Source organism: Brassica oleracea, chromosome C7 (genome assembly GCF_000695525.1).
Source record: "Brassica oleracea var. oleracea cultivar TO1000 chromosome C7, BOL, whole genome shotgun sequence".
Classification (NCBI taxonomy): Eukaryota; Viridiplantae; Streptophyta; class Magnoliopsida; order Brassicales; family Brassicaceae; genus Brassica; species Brassica oleracea.
In genome coordinates, this window is record NC_027754.1 from 46,364,316 (window position 1) to 46,383,516 (window position 19,201).

General features: G+C 34.4%; 5 protein-coding genes and 1 pseudogene across 6 annotated transcripts; 3 read left to right on the forward strand and 3 right to left on the reverse strand.

Moving 5' to 3' along the window:
* The first annotated feature begins 1,571 nt into the window (after positions 1 to 1,571).
* LOC106303760 (RING-H2 finger protein ATL54-like) lies at positions 1,572 to 2,876 on the forward strand. Its single transcript, XM_013740078.1, has one exon. It carries the CDS (start codon positions 1,672 to 1,674, stop codon positions 2,599 to 2,601), a length of 930 nt encoding a protein of 309 aa, XP_013595532.1. The 5' UTR covers positions 1,572 to 1,671; the 3' UTR covers positions 2,602 to 2,876.
* Positions 2,877 to 5,716: 2,840 nt separating this feature from the next.
* On the forward strand, positions 5,717 to 7,783 carry LOC106304130 (beta carbonic anhydrase 5, chloroplastic-like). The gene is made up of 9 exons (XM_013740527.1): positions 5,717 to 5,889; positions 5,973 to 6,040; positions 6,170 to 6,334; positions 6,411 to 6,459; positions 6,553 to 6,666; positions 6,750 to 6,803; positions 7,115 to 7,197; positions 7,292 to 7,397; positions 7,476 to 7,783. The coding sequence occupies exons 1-9, from the start codon at positions 5,755 to 5,757 to the stop codon at positions 7,665 to 7,667; spliced, it is 966 nt and encodes a 321-aa protein (XP_013595981.1). The 5' UTR covers positions 5,717 to 5,754; the 3' UTR covers positions 7,668 to 7,783.
* A 55-nt stretch (positions 7,784 to 7,838) lies between these two features.
* LOC106303451 lies at positions 7,839 to 9,230 on the reverse strand. Its single transcript, XM_013739715.1, has one exon. It carries the CDS (start codon positions 9,228 to 9,230, stop codon positions 7,839 to 7,841), a length of 1,392 nt encoding a protein of 463 aa, XP_013595169.1.
* A 473-nt stretch (positions 9,231 to 9,703) lies between these two features.
* On the forward strand, positions 9,704 to 10,439 carry LOC106305021 (uncharacterized PE-PGRS family protein PE_PGRS54-like). The gene has a single exon (XM_013741400.1). The coding sequence runs from the start codon at positions 9,897 to 9,899 to the stop codon at positions 10,293 to 10,295; it is 399 nt and encodes a 132-aa protein (XP_013596854.1). The 5' UTR covers positions 9,704 to 9,896; the 3' UTR covers positions 10,296 to 10,439.
* A 1,219-nt stretch (positions 10,440 to 11,658) lies between these two features.
* Positions 11,659 to 14,464, reverse strand: LOC106304472 (4-substituted benzoates-glutamate ligase GH3.12-like). Of its 2 annotated transcripts, XM_013740878.1 has the most exons (6): positions 14,162 to 14,464; positions 13,932 to 14,033; positions 12,803 to 13,581; positions 12,687 to 12,710; positions 12,123 to 12,259; positions 11,891 to 12,055 (listed from the first exon to the last, which is right to left on the reverse strand). In XM_013740878.1, the coding sequence occupies exons 1-6, from the start codon at positions 14,440 to 14,442 to the stop codon at positions 11,963 to 11,965; spliced, it is 1,416 nt and encodes a 471-aa protein (XP_013596332.1). In that variant the 5' UTR covers positions 14,443 to 14,464; the 3' UTR covers positions 11,891 to 11,962. The 2 variants fall into 2 exon arrangements, with proteins under 2 accessions (XP_013596331.1, XP_013596332.1); XM_013740877.1 differs by having other exon boundaries at positions 11,659 to 12,259.
* Positions 14,465 to 16,675: 2,211 nt separating this feature from the next.
* LOC106301594 lies at positions 16,676 to 19,089 on the reverse strand (annotated as a pseudogene).
* Between the last annotated feature and the right edge of the window lie 112 nt (positions 19,090 to 19,201).

The window sequence follows — 19,201 nt, forward strand, 5'->3', positions numbered from 1 at the left end:
TGAGTTTTCGTTTACATCAAAACTTATCATATTTTAGGATAATTTTAATTTAAAATGTAATTTTCATATTTTTCAAACAAATTCTAAAAATATTTTTTAAATATTTTGTTATAATTGTTAAAAAAATATTGAGTTACATTTCAAATGAAAAGGTAAAGATATTAAAAATATTCTAATTAAAATATGTAAAATTTAATATAGTTTTAAGGAAATGGTCAAAATAAAAAAAAATTACACATAAAATAATCATGATTTTTGTTAACTGGGCGGATCATTATTTATATGATATCGCACACGAAAGAAAAATTTTTGTTTTTAAAATTATCTAATTAACTCTATACTCATTTTTTTTATATTTTTTATATGATATCACACATTCATAAAAAATAGATAGTTTAAGATGCAAAAAAAAAAATATTTACTTAATGAATATAATATGAACGAATATTACAAATACATCATTTAATAAAATAAATAGTTAAGAACTGAAAATTCATATCCTCAGGGTCTAGTACTATATTAATATGAAACCCACTTATATGGCCGTGTGATATGCTTGTATTAGGGATGGCCAAATAAACCGAACCCAAAAACCCGAACCGAACCCGATTCGATAAAAATGAATCCGAACCGATTCGAACCCGACATAAATAGCGAATTGATCCTTTTTTTGGTATTATCCGAACCGAACCCGGACCTAAATGACTATCCGATAGAACCCGAAATATTTAAAATCACAAAAAGATCTTCTACCAAATATGATCTTAATTCTTAATGTGTATCCAAAATACTTTAATTTAAGATATTATTGAACTTGTAAAATAATTATATGTTACATAAAGGTAGATGGTGAAATGTGGCGGTTGAAGCGTGAAGTTTTTAGATTTTGGTTTTGTTTTCATTGAATAATGTTTCTTATGAAGATATGAAGAGAACTTAGCTTTTGTTTTATGATTTCATTTATCTCATTTTCTTTCTATCACTAACTATGTTTATCTTTCACTTGATTTTGAATAATTACGTTTTATGTTTTTTCTTATTTTTGAATCGATTTTACTTATGTTTTGGCTATTAAAATATGTACAAATCATGTATTTAAATCCGAAGAATCGATTTCATTTATGTTTTAATTACAAAATAGATACAAATCATGTATTTTTAAACCGGAGAACCGATTGAGACCCGAACCCGAAAGTACAATGGATTATACCGGTTCTTTGAAGATTTACTAACCCCGACCCGAACCCGATAGAATCCAAACCTGTCTCGAACCGAACTTTTATATAAGCCGAATGAGGTTGATTTTGATAAATCCGAAAAACCAAAATCCGAATGGATAAAACCGAAACCCGATTGGGACCCCGAATGTCTATGCCTAGCTTGTATTTTAACCAAAAAAATTATTTATACTATTAGAACTTTATTTTCAGTCTGAAATTTATATCTATTTTTCTAGATATAACGTGTACTTGTAATAAAAAATTAAATAAAATGAAATCAGTTACTTCGTGAAATGAAGATGATAGATACCATCTGACGTACTTTAGTTGACCATTCTTGTTTCTAAAGAAAGAAAGCAAAAGACAGAACAAAGACGAAGACTCTTATTATCTTTTGTCTTTTTTTTTTCCTCTCTATCTCTAGCTTGGTGATGATCTTGAAGCAAGAATCATGACCGTCCTTCACAGATCTCTGTCGGATGATATGACAAACAACACGGCCTGTGAATCGTTGACGGATTGCATCGAAGACTTGAGGGAATCAGGATCTTGTTCATCCACTTGTCTTAACTACTGTCTTTCCATCTGCAAGATCGTCTCTGATCCGCCTCCAGTGATTCACCGCGACCTTGACCATAAAATAAAGAAGATCATAATCATCACGGCTTCCTCTCTCATCACAACTCTGTTTCTCCTTACTTTACTCGTTCTCTGTTTCAAGTGGTACAACAGGAGGAGAAGATCAACAGCGTTATCAAGAAGCATAGAGGAAGCTAGGACTCGGGATTTTGATGGACAATCACCTGCAATGATCGATCATCCGGTTTGGCATATCAGAACCATTGGCTTGAATCCAGCGGTTATAAGTTCGATCAAAGTGTGTAAGTATAGTAAAAGAGATGGTGTTGTCGAAGGAACTGATTGTTCTGTTTGTTTAAGTGAGTTCGAAGAAGAAGAGATGCTTAGATTGTTACCAAAGTGTAGACATGCTTTTCATCTTTCTTGTATTGATACTTGGCTTAGATCACACACCAATTGTCCCCTTTGTCGTGCTCCTATTGTAAATGATGATGATGGGGACGATATAGAGGAGACCCTTGTGAGTATCAATGGAGATATCGATGAAGAAACTGAGAGGGATGACGAGGTTGAAGCTGATGGTTTTCTTGGTATAGATATTAGAGATGGTGAAGCAGATAAGTCACAGCAGCGAGTGAGACGATCAGTGTCGTTGGATTCGATGTCAGGTTTAAGGGTAAGTGAAGTTGTTGTTGTTGCTGGTAGAGGGAAAGAGAAGATGAAGAGAGGCAATGTTGTTGGAACTTCTATTGTTGATAGGTCAAGTTTCTTGAAGAGGTCCATCTCTGACATTGGTAAGTAGTAGCCTAGCAGGAGCTTTATATACTAAAAGTTCTTGTAGCCAAGATGGTGATCACATAAATTATATTAAGGTGATACAAAGAAGAATATGATTTTGTGCATTTTGTTGTTTATAAAGCTGCTACTCCTGTACTCAAGTGTAAAGAGTTGTCACAGCTTTTGTTTTGCCATAGATTCACTAAATTGTAGATTAAGTTGATAAGATACTCCAATAGTTTCATTTTGATTGCTTCTCTGTTTATCATTTCTATCAATAATACTATCCATCAGGGGAAAGTATCTCTCTGCACACTATTTTCAACAATTCATTAGTAGTATCATGTTGGGTATGTCCCTTCAAATTAAATGTAACTAGGATAAGACCCGCGCGCCTGCGCGGGTTTCAAACTTATTTTTAGATATAATTTTATTTTAATTATTAGTGTTATATATAGTTAATCATTTACCAAATAACTAATTCTATAATATTATATTTCCAAATGATTTTTTTTACCATATTTGTGTGTTAATAAAATTTGTGGTTTAAAATTGTGATTAGTATAACATTTTCTGTACATTTTTATTTTACTGCATTGGCCTTGTCATATTAGTTTGGAGATTGTATTATAAGATAACAGTTTTGAAATTATTTTATCCATAATTTACAGATTATTACAATTTAGAACTAACGTGTATATTTATATTTTAAATTATTAGCAATTCAAAATTAATCAATTATGTTGGAATTTATTTAATTTTATTTATTTCTTAAAATAAGTATGTACACTAATGGTTAAATATTGGGGCTTACAAAATCTAAACTATCTAGAGGGTATTTTTCTTTAATCCTAAAGGGTATAAATGATCGTTCGTTGATTGTTTATATAATTTTGTTTACATTCTGGTTAAAACTTTAAATGTTTGGTTATCTATTATTATTGTTAGTTGGCTTGTTAGACTTATATAATGATATTTGTTATGCTTTGCATGATTTTGGACGTTAGGATAATCACGTTCCTTCACCATACCACAAATGAAGACAACAACCTTTCCGAACAACAGGAAAAATATACGCTTAGTATTACTTATCTATATAAATACTTCATGAGATAAAAGCAATGTAGAACCATCTAGCATTAGTTATAAGATTGAGATATTTCCTTTACTATACATGTTTGGTTATCGTTGCATACTTTATATGTCAACGATTGTTTTATATAACTACAAAATTTAAAATAATTTGCTTCAATACAGAGAATGATTTTGTTTGTCTAAAACGATAACAAAATCATTCTTCTATAAAATAAATGTTCGATAATAAAAAGAAAATGTTGTTCATATAGCTTAAAACAGTCTTACGAACCAGAATATACTTCCACGAGAGCGGACATGTGGGTCTTTCAAACCTGCAAAGAGAAAACTGGTAAATAATTATAGTTCTCTTTCTTTCTATCACATACACGAAAACACAGATACAAATCTTTAATAAAGTGAACACATAGCTCCATAAAACGTGGATTATTTGAATAGATTAAAACGACATACCTTATGATTCCTACGTCTGATTCCTTTTGCAAGAAGGGTGAATTTTAACACCCTCCAAAAACCAATAAATAGTTAGTATTATAGTCAAGTAACGTGCATCTATATGTAGAGAAGTAACATGCATTTATATATAAAAGCCTTTTGTAAAAAGAAAAACATGCATTTATATATAGATAAATGACTTACTGTTTGATCAGCAAGAATGTATTCAAGTGATTTTCCTCAATAACTTGTGTTTTGCCTGCAAGAGTGAAAATGGGGACCGCTTTTCCATGGTTTTACATCTTTGAGGAATGTAAAATCTTTTTGTCCGCCATTTTATGGGTGAACTGAAAATGTGATTGTGAATTGAGTTGATAGGAAGATGTGTATATATGCAAGTATATGACACCTAGATAGGAAATATATTTAATATCGTACTTAATTACGCTAGATTTTTGCAAGATTATAGTGCATATAAATTAGAATATTCCTTTTAAAAATATATGTGAATTTCGTATATAGCAGTTAGATATTATGGGATGCAATCTAAAAAAATATACGTATTAAAAATATTAACTATAAAGCAAGATGGAAACGATTGTAAATCACGAAATGTATATCTAAAATGAATTAGAGGCTATCTAAATTTTATGAAGTTATAAGGAACTTTTCCATATACGGCAATTAACCTTTATTATGAGTAGATGATTAGAGATTTGATTTTCAATTGGTTGACTATATTTTCTAAATATACTGTTTACATATTTGATTGTGCTAACTTGTTTGGAAAGGTTTTTAAAATGTTATTGAATTAACTGCACAACGGAATTATTAGTTTAGATATGGTGGACCAAAATATCTTTAAATTTACCTAACCATTTTCAGTATTTTAAATTAATTTGGTATATTATAAGAAAGCAATGATTGTTCATCACAAATGATTTGTAAATATTCGGAAGAACAACTTGAGAAACACACAAATGTGAAAAGAATATTTACCAAAACATGTAACCTGGTTGAATAATCATGATGTATTGTGGATTGGTTTTCATGTGGTATGTTTTAAAAAATTGGCATAAAGAAAATGCCAAACCGAGAAATTAATGGTACTGAAACGCGCACACAATTGGGATATAAAGTACTATAGAACTGAATTTTGGATATATGTGATTTGATTCCGTAGACAATACTAAACCGTAAACTAATTGGTTATGAATCACATTATATGTGGTTTGCAATATAACTAAGATTCCGCTGGTTTAGTACTTCTGTTAAGTGACGCTTTAAAAATGCAGTGGCGTGGAATGGTAAATTTTGAGGAAAATTCAGGACTATTTCTTTTTTAATAGTTTAGATGTAATTGGTCAAAAAAAAAATTAAATGTAATTAGTCAAAAAAATACTTTAAATATAAAATGTATTTTTTTGTCGGTCATATTTTCATCGGTTTGAGAAAGCCCAAAAGGGAATATATACGGACAAAGTGACCCAGGCCCAATACCTCAGTTGTTACAACATTGATCAAATTTATTTTGTGGGGTCCACAAGTGACACGACAGAAAAACTTTGGTTTTCTCCGTCTTTGTTGGAGAATTGCATTCACATCAGCTTCTTGTTAAAAGAAATTTTTTTCCTTCAAAGAGAGATGAATGCTCTTGAGATGCTTTGTCCCTTGTTGTCCAATATTCGAAATACCAAACTTTCCATTAATGGCATCGCACTTCTCCATCTCCTATGATCCTTCTTCCTCCACGTCTCTCCTTTCTCTACATACTCAACAAACGGTACGTGTCAAGTCTCTCCCTTTTCTATCTCTCTTACTTGTAATCTGATAGTGGGTTTGTTTGTCCTGTCGATTTTGATTCAGATCTTCCGCTCCAGTGACAAAGTAAACGAATTTGAGAGAACCCAATTGAGAATTCCCGCTCTTTTCAGGTAATTTACGAGATTTTGCGACTTTTTTTAAATGGCAAAAACCTCTGTTTTGATTGATGCAAAACCTCTGTTTGGATGTTCTGTTAATGTTCAAGTTCTCAACTTTATGTTGTTATGTGGCGTTTGCAGAGGAAAAGCTGCCAACTTGCAAACGATGGCATCAGGAAATACACCTGGACTGACTCAGGAAGCTAATAACTGCACTTATGAGGCTATAGTTTATGGAGAAAACAACACTGACGTATTCTACGACATGAAACAGCGGTTCCTCGCCTTCAAGAAGCTTAAGTACATGTAAGTGGTGGCTTACTTCTTTATATTGGTTGGCTTTGTGTTACCTCATCCACTGATGTTATACTCCTTTGAACAGGGATAACTTAGAGCACTTCAAGAAGCTTGCAGATGCTCAAGCTCCAAAGGTTGATTTTAATATATATATTTTTTACTGTTCATGGATTTTGGCTTTGAGGTATCTTCTTATGGAAAATTGTTGCTAACACTTTGAGAAACAGTTTCTGGTGATTGCTTGTGCAGATTCTAGGGTTTGTCCTTCCGCCGTCCTTGGATTTCAACCGGGTGAAGCATTCACTGTTCGTAACATTGCAAATTTAGTACCTTCCTATGAGGTACACATTCTAGTCCAGACCGGCATTGGTTTGTTTTACGGACTGTTTCACATTTTGATGTAAATTGTATTTGCCTGTTGCAGTCTGGACCTACTGAAACGAAAGCTGCGCTCCAGTTCTCTGTGAATACTCTTGAAGTAAGTATCTCTCATCTCTTACATATATATTAAGATACTGTGTTCCAAGTTCTTATTAGTGGATCCATTGTTGTCAAGCAACTTTATATAGAAACAAAGTCTTCCCTTTATCTTAACAATGTTGATTGTCCACAGTTTAGACTGTTCAAGGATTTGTTACTTTCATGAAATCAGCTTCCTGAAGATTTGGTTCTTTTGATTTACTTATATAGAACTTGAACCCCTGAGGAGAAAAAAAAAAACTCAAAATCTAAAGCTTTAATTCTTCGTCTCACTGAGAAGTTGTGGGGGTTGATCTATTAAATTTGTAGGTGGAGAACATATTAGTCATTGGTCATAGCCGCTGTGGAGGAATTCAAGCTTTAATGAGCATGGAAGGTGAAGGAGACTCCAGGTTTCTTTTACTCAGTTCTTTTGATCACTGTATTGAAATAAACAAGCATTTCTTAAGTGTTGATTTTCGCTGTATTGCATTTACCTGTTAACAGAAGTTTCATACATGAGTGGGTAATTGTGGGGAAAAAGGCAAAGGAGAGCACAAAAGCAGTTGCTTCAAACCTCCATTTTGATCATCAGTGTCAACACTGTGAAAAGGTGATGTCTTTTGGCAAATTATATACATACCTTCTGTTTATCAATCAATGAACTAATATATAGTGTGTAAGAGTGCAGACGTCCATAAACCATTCATTAGAAAGGCTGCTTGGTTATCCGTGGATAGAAGAGAGAGTAAGGAAAGGATCACTGTCACTCCATGGTGGTTACTATGACTTTGTCAACTGTACGTTTGAGAAATGGACCGTCGATTATGGAAGCAAGAAAGAAGGCAGTGGGATTGCTGTTAAAAACCAATCAGTTTGGTGATGAGTGATGACTAGTAACCATCTCAGTCTTCATTAGGATTGTCTTTCATAGTCTTAAGAATCATCAGAGATTTGTGAATTCATGTTTCTTCCTTATTGGTTTTCTTGATACTATCATCAGAGGCATACAAATCAGAGATTAGAAAGAGACTATAATACACCAACAACAGAGTTAACACCGACATTCATCTAACGAATCATAACTATGGTTGTGTTCTGTGATATTCTGCTTCATTCTGTTGTTAACCTTGTCCAAAACCCTTCTCGCCCACTCGCCAAAATAAGTCTCATTGTGTCCGATCATAGCGTTCTTATACACCGACATACATCGCCTGTCCGTATCAAGAAACTCACATGTTTCTCCAACAGGATCATGCCATGTACCTTCGTGTCTCATCCCTGACCAGTTAGCTCCCCATTGGAACACGCGCTGTCCCACTCCAGCAAGCTTAAGCCACCCTTTGGGGAAAAACTCCATCACGCTACTGTTTCTATCCATTAGAAACAAGTTAGTGAGCTGTGCACCGTGCGGTGATACCAACACATCGGTCTTCTTCATCAGCTCCACTTGCTGACAAAACGTTAGATTGTCCGAGTAAGAAACGTTTAGTTCACATCCGTTTACTCTCTTGCACTCTCTCCTAAAGACATTGATCACCACTGTTTCGTTTCTGAAAGCTCTTGCTCCGGTTCTCAATAGCAGTGTCATACCGATTCGAGGTTTTGATGAGGTGATGTTACAGTAGCTTCTCGCTTTGCGTCTAATGTGATCAAAAGCCTCCATTCTTCTCTCCCTTGACATTCCAGCTTGATCATGTCTCATAACAACCGCCTTCTCGAAGCAAACCGGGTTATCTTGATCGATAAACCGTGTGAATTCCGGTTCTTGATTGTAAGTAGCTCTGAGTATTTCGCTTAACCAATGCCCCATCTCAAACCTTAGCTCTCCCCAGTGGTATAAAACCCATTTTTGAGGCCTTTCGCATCGGTTTCTTAAGCTCCAAGAAACGAATGGAACCATGGTGGATAGTCCATGCCACAAGTTGTAGTAATCGTATTGGTTATAAGAAACAAAAGTCAAACCCTTCTGAAGAACGGCGTTGGTTGGAATAGCTTCAGGCAAAGCCAACGCGTAGTAGTTCCATGATCCATCATGTTTGTCGATACCTTTCAAGCATAGAAGCTTTCCTTTGGAAGAATCTGAAGGAAACTCTTGGTACTGAGCCTCGCCTTTTGTTTGGTTATCAAGGAGAGAGCTCATGAACCAAGTGTGACCTTCGAGTGGTTTGTTTGAGAAGCGGTAGTCCTTGAGTGGAAGGAATGTCACTGACTCACGTAGCTTTTCCACCAAGTAAGCAGTCTTGTTGTCAGATGCTTGTTCTGGTTGGTGTTTCAGATACGTAAAGAGTGAAGGTGGGAGTGAAAGTGAGTGTTTAGTGATTTGAAATGAACAGATTTGGAGAAGAACAAAAACAGTGACCACGAGGCACAATACTTTCAAGTAGGACTTCAGGGAGGATAAGCAAGTAACTAGCCTTTGCCAAACAGTAGGTTTACTCGTCATTGTGAGTGAGGACTGAATCACATAGAGTGAAGCAGAGCAATATATGGTCAATGCAACGTTACCTGCACGGTGCCATTAATAATGTTGGTGACAGATCTTGGATCAACCAACACATGCTTTCCGTTGTTATTTCCTAGTTTTACAATTTTTAATTTGCCCGGTTTACATTCTACAAGAAGTTTTTTTTAATCCCAAAGATATTACTTAGATGAATACATTTGTTAACTCGAAATATTCATATAATGAAACCACTGGTTTTCGTTTAGTTTCCTGTGTTAACCGTTATTGATCATACTTGTCGGTCGAAGATTTTTTAATAAGATTGCAGATGATAATATCAATATAATTACATATTAGATAGTTATCCTGCACTACTAATGAAGATCTAAATTACTACACTATAAACTATATATATTTAGAGAAGATTTCAAATATTGTTTTACAATAAACGTAAAATCTCATAACAGCGTAAACGTAGATATTACAAACATAACTAAGCAGATAAAGAACCAAATAAGCAAACAGCATACAACACATGTAAAATACAACATATTGATTATCTAAAAGGAAATTAAAAACACAGATCATACGGAAATGTGTAATCAACCAAACCAAAACACAACAAATGGTACATTTCACTATAGTATATAAGAGACAACAAAACCCATGAAGTATTTAATTATTCAAGGACTCGATTTAGTTGTAGTAGGCGGAGGAGAGAACATTGGAATGGATGGGAAATTGATTGGGAGAGAAGGAATCGTTGTGGGGAATGAAGGTAAAGTTGGCATTGGAATAGGAGGGATTGAAGTGGGAATTGTGGGAAGAGTTGTTTGTGGCAATGTTGATGGCAACGGAGGGATTGAAGTGGGAATGGTGGGAAGAGTTGGTTGTGGCAATGTTGATGGAAATGGAGGAATTGAAGTGGGAATTGTGGGAAGAGTTGGTTGTGGCAATGTTGATGGAAATGGAGGAATTGAAGTGGGAATTGTGGGAAGAGTTGGTTGTGGCAAGGTGGATGGCAATGGAGGTAATCCCGTTGGGATAGGCATATTTGGAATTTGAGGGAGAGGTTGTTGCTGGAGAAGGTGGCGTGAGGCCGAGCACTTGTTGATCGTAATAGAGAAAGAAAGACTCACTAAGAAAGCAATGAGAAAAATCTTGAATGATGCCATTTTGATGAGTTGATGAGTTCTTTTTTTTTTTTTTTTTGGTTAAGCCGCTCTCTAATTGCTTCTTCGGTTTCTGTTTTGTGTTGATGAGAAATCCAACGGTATGCTATTGAGTTTATATAGATGCAAGTGTCTATATGGGCTACATCATATAATTTTTGTATGGTTCTGGTAGGTTATTGTAGAGTTGGCTTGAGCCTTGTTAGTTCAACTTAATGTGTTATTCTAAGCTTATTTTGATAATTCAAGGATTTTGATTTTAAGTTAGGTCAACCATCAAAACCCTCTAACTTTAATACACTTGTTACCTAACCCACAAGAAGAAGAATTGTATATTTATATGTTTGCTTATTTCCATATTGGGTGCCTACGGAAAACAGTAAAGACAAAAAGTATTCAACAAAATTAAACATATGTATAAACTAATCTGCGTGTTACAAAAAAAAAAAGTGTTACAAAAAAAAGTATAAAATAATCTGCAACTGTGAAAACAATACTGTTTATTTTTTCAAGAATGTGTTCGAGGGAAACAAAAACCGTTTTTATGTCATAATTTGTTTAATGTCCACTAGAGAACATTATATTAGCCTAAAATATAAGAAGTGTGTATTCTTTCTATAAATAAAAGCTAAGAAATTATTTAATATGATTTACATATATATGTCAATTAATGATTATGAATAATAAAGATTTGATAACAATTTTTGCATCCTTCTTCATTTTTTTTTTAATTTTATAGTATTAAAAAAATAAACAATCATATTAACCATATAATAAAAAAATAGATTTTTTCTTATATGTTATATTTTGAATTTTTTAAAATGACTTTAAATTACAAAAATGAGAAAACCTTATATGTTATATATTTTTTTTAAACGACTTTAAAATACAAAAATGAGGACACCTTATATGTTTCAAAATAATTCAACTGTGAAAATAATACTGTTCACTTTTTTCAAGAATGTGTTCGATGAAAAAAATAAGGTTTTTATGTCATATTTTGTTTAATGTCCAATCCGAACAACCCATGATGTATTAATTATAGTTTTGTTCCATTATTTTTAATAAAAATTGATCCGATCCATCGGAAAGAAATTATATAATAACAACAAAAAATATTTTATATATATAAATAAAATGATCAAATATATAAAAAAAACTATCGATAATATATACAAATAAATTCACCCTGCGCAAGACGCATGTCTTATCCTATTATGACTTAAAAACCCAGTACAAATAGAAATAAGAAATACTCGAGTTTTAATACAATAGCGCCAGATAGAGATTATTATGAAAATGTAGAAGTTGAGCCCAACTAACATTAAGGTAATTTCTCACTGAAAAAACGAGCAAGAACCCTGTTTTCAAGAACTTGTAAGGCCTCAGAAGATTTTATGCATCTAGGTGTTTTGTATTGAGCTAGAGAAGCACCTTGAGAAATGAAATATTCCATGAGAGCGTCAAAACTTCCTTGTTGAACCACCCGTATCTCTAAAGGTCCAATAGATCCTTCCTTGCTCCGATATTTCTTGTAAAGAGCACCAAGTGATTCCTCTACTACTGAGCAACATTCCACCAACATATTGGTGTTAAGCTCACTAATGCCATCCTCGTTGTTGCCTTTGAGTTCCCAGTAGAGAACATAGTGACCTGGAACGTCGGAGACATGAGGATAGCATGTGAAATCCCTTAACATTATATCTGAAGATTTAAGTACTTGTGTTGCATGAGTCACTCCTTTTAAAAGGTCTTCTTCTGTTGTTGCCTCCAAATAAACACTTAGGACCACGTTTTGTCTTCGAATAAATTTAAATTGTGGTACACTATTGTAAAATCCAGTCACTTGTAGAACGTTATTAAGGGATATGTATCCCACATTGGAAAATCAATGGGACATTAAGTAATATATAAAGGGTTAGGGTCAATCCACTAATTACCAATTGGTTTTAAGTTGGAAGCCCATAATTAAACCCGAATCTAACATGGTATCAGAGCCCAGATCCTAATAAGTTAAACCCCTAATTAATATTAACCCTACTCGACCGGGTATATAGGTCGTAATTGACTCGCTCGACCGAGTATAACTGTCTTAAAAAAAAAAGTTTCCGAGATTTCTGGCCGATAAGAGCCATCATCTCGAGGAGGGGTATTAAGGGATATGTATCCCACATTGGAAAATCAATGGGACATTAAGTAATATATAAAGGGTTAGGGTCAATCCACTAATTACCAATTGGTTTTAAGTTGGAAGCCCATAATTAAACCCGAATCTAACAAACGTCACCCACTCTATAACGATGTAAACCTAGTAAGAAAAAAACGTGACAACATCATTATTTCAGTTATTTCATAACATATATATGGTATATCTCTAAATAGATTTTTTTTGTAACTCACCAGCATAATTAGTGACTACAAGTTCATAGTAGCGACCTAACTTTACGTTCACAAGATCAACAATTGTGTCGTTTCCTTCACCAACCGGTATAAACTCAAAGTATGACATATTGGGTAGAAATGTGTAGGAGACATCTTGTGGTTTGCATAGAGGATTCAAATTTACCCCAAACATGGCTTCAGAAGAAGCATAGTTTGGGGAAACGAGAGGTAGATCATTTACATAAAACTCCAATAATGGAACATGTTGAGCCATCTGTCCTGTAACAATGCATTCGATATATTTGGTTTTGGGCCAAAGCTGTGGAATAATACCTTTCCATGACTTCTGGTTGCATATGTCTTCTATTATATCTGCCAGTTGAGGATTAGGCCCTCCAAGTATCATGGAAACAGAGTCCTTGCAGTTATCAGTGATCCAATAACTAAGCTGACCTGATCGTATGTTACTACACATTTCTTTCCAAAAGTTTTCAAGAAAAGTGATTCCTTGAACCAAGATAGAAGCAAAGTTAGCACTTACTCTTGTAACTTCATCTCTCAGGACAAGACCACAAAGGAGATGACAGTATAGACTTTGTTTATTGTCAGGACAAAATTTGATTTCAGTGGGACTTGTGCTCGAAGTATCCCAATATGATGGTAGGTTCTTCACATAGTAATCGCTTTTCATGAAATGTGTAGTAGCATATGAAGCTGGCAAACCAGATGGAGTTTTGGAAGCTGGTTTAAGGAAGATGAGATGCAGCCCTTTTCCTTCGTTGTGACCATCGACATGCCTACAAACCAAAAAAAAAAAAAAATCATCATACTATTGCAAATTGTAGACTTTGAGGTTAGTCTAGAAGATGAATAATAGATGTATTGTGAACACACTTTTTTATAAATTATTGTGAACATACTTTAGAGAACTTTATGTATCTTAATGAGGTTGCATATTTTAGATATTTAACTATGTTACTTTTGAATATTTATATTATTCCAAACAATGCTCTTTAAAGTTTACAAGATTAACTACGTTAATCAATACAAAGTGCATGGAAAAACTAAAAAAATAAGTTTTATAGAACAAGATGAAAAAATTTAAATCATTTTTTTAACGAATGGAGAGAGAGTAATATTAAATTACTTGGATAATACGAGGTATCGAAGATCAAATAATAATCTAGCGTTCTCCAAGTACTTGTTATTCAAAGGTATCAACTTCTGTTTTCCGCCTGAAGTTCCAGACCTACACAAGCCAAAAGTGCACATGCAATTGTATTTGAGTAAATAAAAAAACATATCATGTTCATGCATTATTAATCATCTAGAAAATGATAGTATATATCGATTAGCAAATACTAAGCGTGTACGTACGTTAGTATGAATCCAGTAATAGGCTTGCCCGAAATGATCTCTGATGGCTCGCCATTCACGACACGCTCAATGTATGGCTTAAAATCTTCATAGGTTCCTACCGGAACATTCTTCTTAAAAAGCTCTTTATCTGAACTCCCACGGAGAAAACTCCGAAGGTATTCCGTGTTGGCATCACATGTTAGTATCTCTTTCAGTACCGCATCTTGTATTTGCTTCACGTTGGACGTCAACTTCTCTAGCACAGCTAAGCCAGCATCTTCTTCCGTGAGGTTAATCATGTTTCACTATTATTTTTTCATGTTTCACTATACTCACTTGATTTGTAACCAACACTTGTTTCTTTTGCTATTTATAGTGAAAATAATGTAGAAGAGGTTAATTTTAAAACAACATAATATGGTGTTCTGAAAGTGGAGGGGCCAACAGTCAGTATTTAATTCATAACGTTTTTCACGAGTACTATTCTTAATTATAGTTTATTTTACGCACCGAGAGTCGTGCATATATTCTTTATCACTAAATTTCCAAAAGATAAAGCTAATTCTCCATTATTGATCATTACAAGGATTTTTAACCGATTCTGCAGATTTTAATTATCATGTGTATGGCGTTTATCTTTTCAATTAGAAAGCAATGTATATGATGGGCTCAAGAAATAAACATTAGTTCACATTCTTTATCCCCCGTACCAAATACTTGACTTTCTAGTCCTACTGATTAATTAACTGATACTTGGAATTTCAATAAATATTTTCTCTAAAACTAAGATTCGAGAATCTAGTTCCATACTGACCAATTATAATGATTCTTAATTGATTATGCAAATTTTAGTAGTTATCACGTTGATGTGTATCTTTTCAATTAGTAAGCATTGTATGCATGGCCATGGCCCATGGTAGGTTCAGCCATCCCATACATCAACGATATTCCGTGTTTTTAACGGTTTTAAACTCGTTTTGGAGCAATTAAATGGTCGGTTTTAATTAATGTTTTGGTCTATTTGATGCGTTTTGGTGTTCTTAAGTGTAATATGCAGGTTACTAGATAGCTTGCAAGAAAAGAACGCATTCGGGATTTATTCAGAAGCAAGATGGACCGAACAATGGACCGAATGAGAAGTATTGATCGCACAGGACATAGATCGACCGATCCATTGTCTATGGATCGACCAATCCAGAGCTAAGAGGAAAAGCCGTACGGGTTCATGCACTGGATCGACCGATCCGACCACTGAGGATCGACCGATCCCACGCTCTACGGGCTCCACACGCACCAATGAGCTTTTCACTCCTTTTTACCCACTCCCCTCAATAATGGAGGGGAGAACTGGATTTTTGGGACTCAGAAAAGATTAGAGACGACCAAGAAGGAGATTTACAAGTTCTTGAGAGAGATTTGAGAGTTTTGTAACTTGTTTTGTGTGATTTGTGAAGATTTGTAAAGGAGTTCATCTCAAAACCATTTGGAGAAGATCTTCTGAACCTTTACTCTGTTTTAATACAATCTTATCATGTTTTCTTCATCAAAATCGTGTTGTTCTTGCTTAGTTATGTGTGAGTAGTCATCTAGTTGGGTTTAGGGGTTCTCATAGGGGATTTCTTGATGTTTTGATTCATAAAACGTGTGTAGACTAAGGGATTACGTTTTGGTTCTTCATCTAATGGATTTCTTACTGCTTGAACTGAATTGATCACTTAGTTCATGATTTCAGATTGTTTGATGCACCGAAAGTGATTGTTTGAACTTCCGAAAATACTTTAGATGAGCAAAGTGTCCTTAACCCTCGGAAGTTGATGTTATTGCGCTTTGTGAACATATTGAACCTGTTCTTAATGCTTGTTTAGAAATTGAAACTCAGCGGAAGTTAGTGTGGAGATTTCTATAACATAGAGAATTAGCGCTACGGAAGTAGGTTAATTCTAATATCGTGTTTGAGTTCTAGACGGTTCTTAATATATCCTTGTGTCTGCCATTAATTGTATCTTGATTAAAAAGAAATCCCTGAGAATTCCCAATGTCCAACGTTTGTTTTAAAATAGTTTTCAAATTGTTTAAATCATCTTTTTACAGTCTGTTTATGTTTTGTGACACTAAAGAAAATTAAATAAAAACCATCAAAAATATATATTCGTTCGCTGTAGCTATTAACTTGTCTGCAACTCTACGAGTGATCATCGGTCCCTGTGGATTCGATCCCACATTACTACTGCGTACTTTACTGTGCAGTTAGATAATCGGGTTAAAACTCGACACATCAATCAACATTTAATTAGCATTGTTCTTCTGTCACCCAAAAACCGTGACTTTCCTATAGAGTATATATAGGGACATATTATATATACAGTGCGTCTTTTAAGTTAACTCTGAGATATGTAAAAAGATGGAGCATGGAAAAACTATACATACATGGTGATTTTTAAATGCATGCTTTCACCGTGGATGTAAATAATGTACTTAAAGAGTTTGCGAGGATATCGATAGTGCAAGTGAAACAAGAATTTATAAGCTTTTGGTTCAAGTTTTTCCAGGAGATTTTAATATAATCATTCAATACGCGATAAAGCGTTTATTTATGAAAATATTGAAGTTGGCCACCCATTAACACATAGTGTCCACATGAGGTAACTTATCGCTAAAAAAACAAGCCATGACCCTGTTTTCAAGAACTTCCAAGGCCTCAGAAGATTTTATGCATCTAGGTATTGACCTAAAAAGCACCTTGAGCTATGAAATATTCCATGAGAGAGAGTCAAACGTTCCTTGTTGAACCACCCTTATCTCTAATGCTCCAACTGATCCATCTTTGCTTCGAAAATTTCTGTAAAGAGCATCAAGTGATTCCTCTATTACCGAGCAACATTCCACCATAACATTGGTCTCAATTAGCTCAATAATGTCATCGTTTTTGTTGCCTTTAAGTTCCCAATAAATAACATAGTGACCTGGAACGGTAGAGATATGAGGATAGCATGTGAAATCCCTCAACATTATGTCTGAAGATTTAAGTAGTTGTGTTGCATTAGTCACTGCGTTTAAAAGGTCTTCTTCCGTTGTTGCCTCCAAGTAAACACTTAAGACCACGTTTTGTCTTCGAATAAATCTAAACTGTGGTGCGCTATTGTAAAATCCAGTCACCTGTAGAATATCACCCACCCTATAACGGTGTAAACCTAGTACGAAAAAAAACATGAAAACATCAAATTAAATTCAGTTATTTGATATGGTACATGTCTAACCAGACTGTTTTGTAAAACTCACCCGCATAATTGGTGAGTATGAGTTCATAGTAGCGACCTAACTTAACGTTCACAAGATCAACAATTGTGTCGTCTCCTTCACCAACCGGTATAAACTCGAAGTATGACATATTCGGCATAAATGTGTAGGATACATCTTGTGGTTTGCATAGAGGATTCAAATTTACCCCAAAGAAGGCCTCAGAAGACACATAATTTCTTGAAACGAGAGGCAGATCATTGCCATAAAACTCCAATAATGGAATATGTTGAGCCATCTGTCCTGTAAAAATGCATTCGATAAATTTGGTTCTAGGCCAAAGCTGTGGAATGATACCTTTCCATGATTTTTGGTTGCATATGTCTTCTATTATAACTGCCAGCTGAGGATTAGGTCCTCCAAGTACCTTAGAAACAGAGTCTCTGCAGCTAAGATTGGTGATCCAATCACAGAGTCTCTGCAGCTAATCTTTCCAAAAATTCTCAAGAAAAGCGATTCCTTGAACCAAGACAGAGGCAAAGCCAGAACTTACTCTTGTTACTTCATCTCTCATGACAAGACCACAAAGAAGATGACAATAGAGACTCTGCTTAGTGTCAGGACAAAATTTGATCTCACTGGGACTTGTGCTCGCCGTATCCCAGTATGATGGTGGGTTCTTGACAAAATAATCGCTTTTCTTGAGATGTGTAGTAGCATATGAAGCTGTCAAACCAGATTGAGTTTTGATGCCTGGTTTACGGAAAAGAAGACGCAGCCCTTTTCCTTCGTTGTGTCCCTCGATATGCCTACAAACCAAAATAAATATTTACTATCATACTATTGTAAACTGTAGACTTTCAGGTTAATCTAGATGATCAATAATAGATGTATTCTGAACCAATTTTATTTATCTTAATGAGGTTGTACATGTTAATTTTTAATAGAGTTCCAAAAAACACACGTTAATTTTTAATATATAAAGTTCCAAAAAACATGTTATCTTTTAATAATTCTATGTTTTCGTCTTGAAAGCTTTCAAGATTGGCATTAATCAATACATAAGTGCATGGAAAATCTAAAAGAAAACTAAGTTTTACAGTATAGAATAAGATGAAAAACTATCTTAACATGTTTACCAAAAAAAAAAAAAATTGGAAAACTAGCATCTCTTTAAACTAATGGAGAGAGTAACATTTAATTACTTGAATAAAACGAAGTAGCGAAGATCAGACAAAAATCTAGCATTCTCCACGTATTTGTTGTTCAAAGGTATTAACTTCCGTTTTCCTCCTGAAGTTCCAGACCTATACACACATACAACTGTTGTTGAGTAAAAACCACATCAAATTCATATATTATTAATCATCTAGAGAATTATTAGCAAAAACTTTACGTTTGTGCGAATCCAGTAATAGGCCTGCCCGATATGATCTCTGAGGATTCGCCGGTCGCGACACGCTCGATGTATGGCTTAAAATCTTCATAGGTCCCTATTGGAACATTCTTTTTAAAAAGATCTTTGTCCGAACTCCCATGCAGAAAACTCCGAAGGTACTCTGTGTTGACATCACATGTTAGTATCTCTTTCAGTACCTCATCTGTATTTGCTTAACGTTGGACGTTAAATTCTCGAGAACCGCCAAGCCAGCTTCTTCTTCTTTCGTGAGGTTATTCATGTTTCACTATACTCAAATCGATTTGTAATGATCAACACTTGTTTCTTGTGTTCTTTATAGCGAACAAAATAACAGGGAGGACGTCTAGGGATCAACAGTCAACATTTAATTCACATTATTTTCACAACTACCATATACGGTA

Bases quoted from the DNA above. Each gene is read 5' to 3' on its own strand.
- LOC106303451 (XM_013739715.1), bottom strand. From the start codon at position 9,230: ATGACGAGTAAACCTACTGTTTGGCAAAGGCTAGTTACTTGCTTATCC.
- LOC106304130 (XM_013740527.1), top strand. From the start codon at position 5,755: ATGCTCTTGAGATGCTTTGTCCCTTGTTGTCCAATATTCGAAATACCA. The intron at 6,041-6,169 runs GTAATTTACGAG...TGGCGTTTGCAG, and splicing joins AGAATTCCCGCTCTTTTCAG to AGGAAAAGCTGCCAACTTGC. The intron at 6,667-6,749 runs GTACACATTCTA...TGCCTGTTGCAG, and splicing joins ATTTAGTACCTTCCTATGAG to TCTGGACCTACTGAAACGAA.
- LOC106303760 (XM_013740078.1), top strand. From the start codon at position 1,672: ATGACCGTCCTTCACAGATCTCTGTCGGATGATATGACAAACAACACG.
- LOC106305021 (XM_013741400.1), top strand. From the start codon at position 9,897: ATGAAGTATTTAATTATTCAAGGACTCGATTTAGTTGTAGTAGGCGGA.
- LOC106304472 (XM_013740877.1), bottom strand. From the start codon at position 14,442: ATGATTAACCTCACGGAAGAAGATGCTGGCTTAGCTGTGCTAGAGAAG. The intron at 14,034-14,161 runs GTACGTACACGC...TGGCTTGTGTAG, and splicing joins ATTACTGGATTCATACTAAC to GTCTGGAACTTCAGGCGGAA. The intron at 12,711-12,802 runs GTGAGTTACAAA...TTTTCTTACTAG, and splicing joins TGTAGTCACTAATTATGCTG to GTTTACATCGTTATAGAGTG.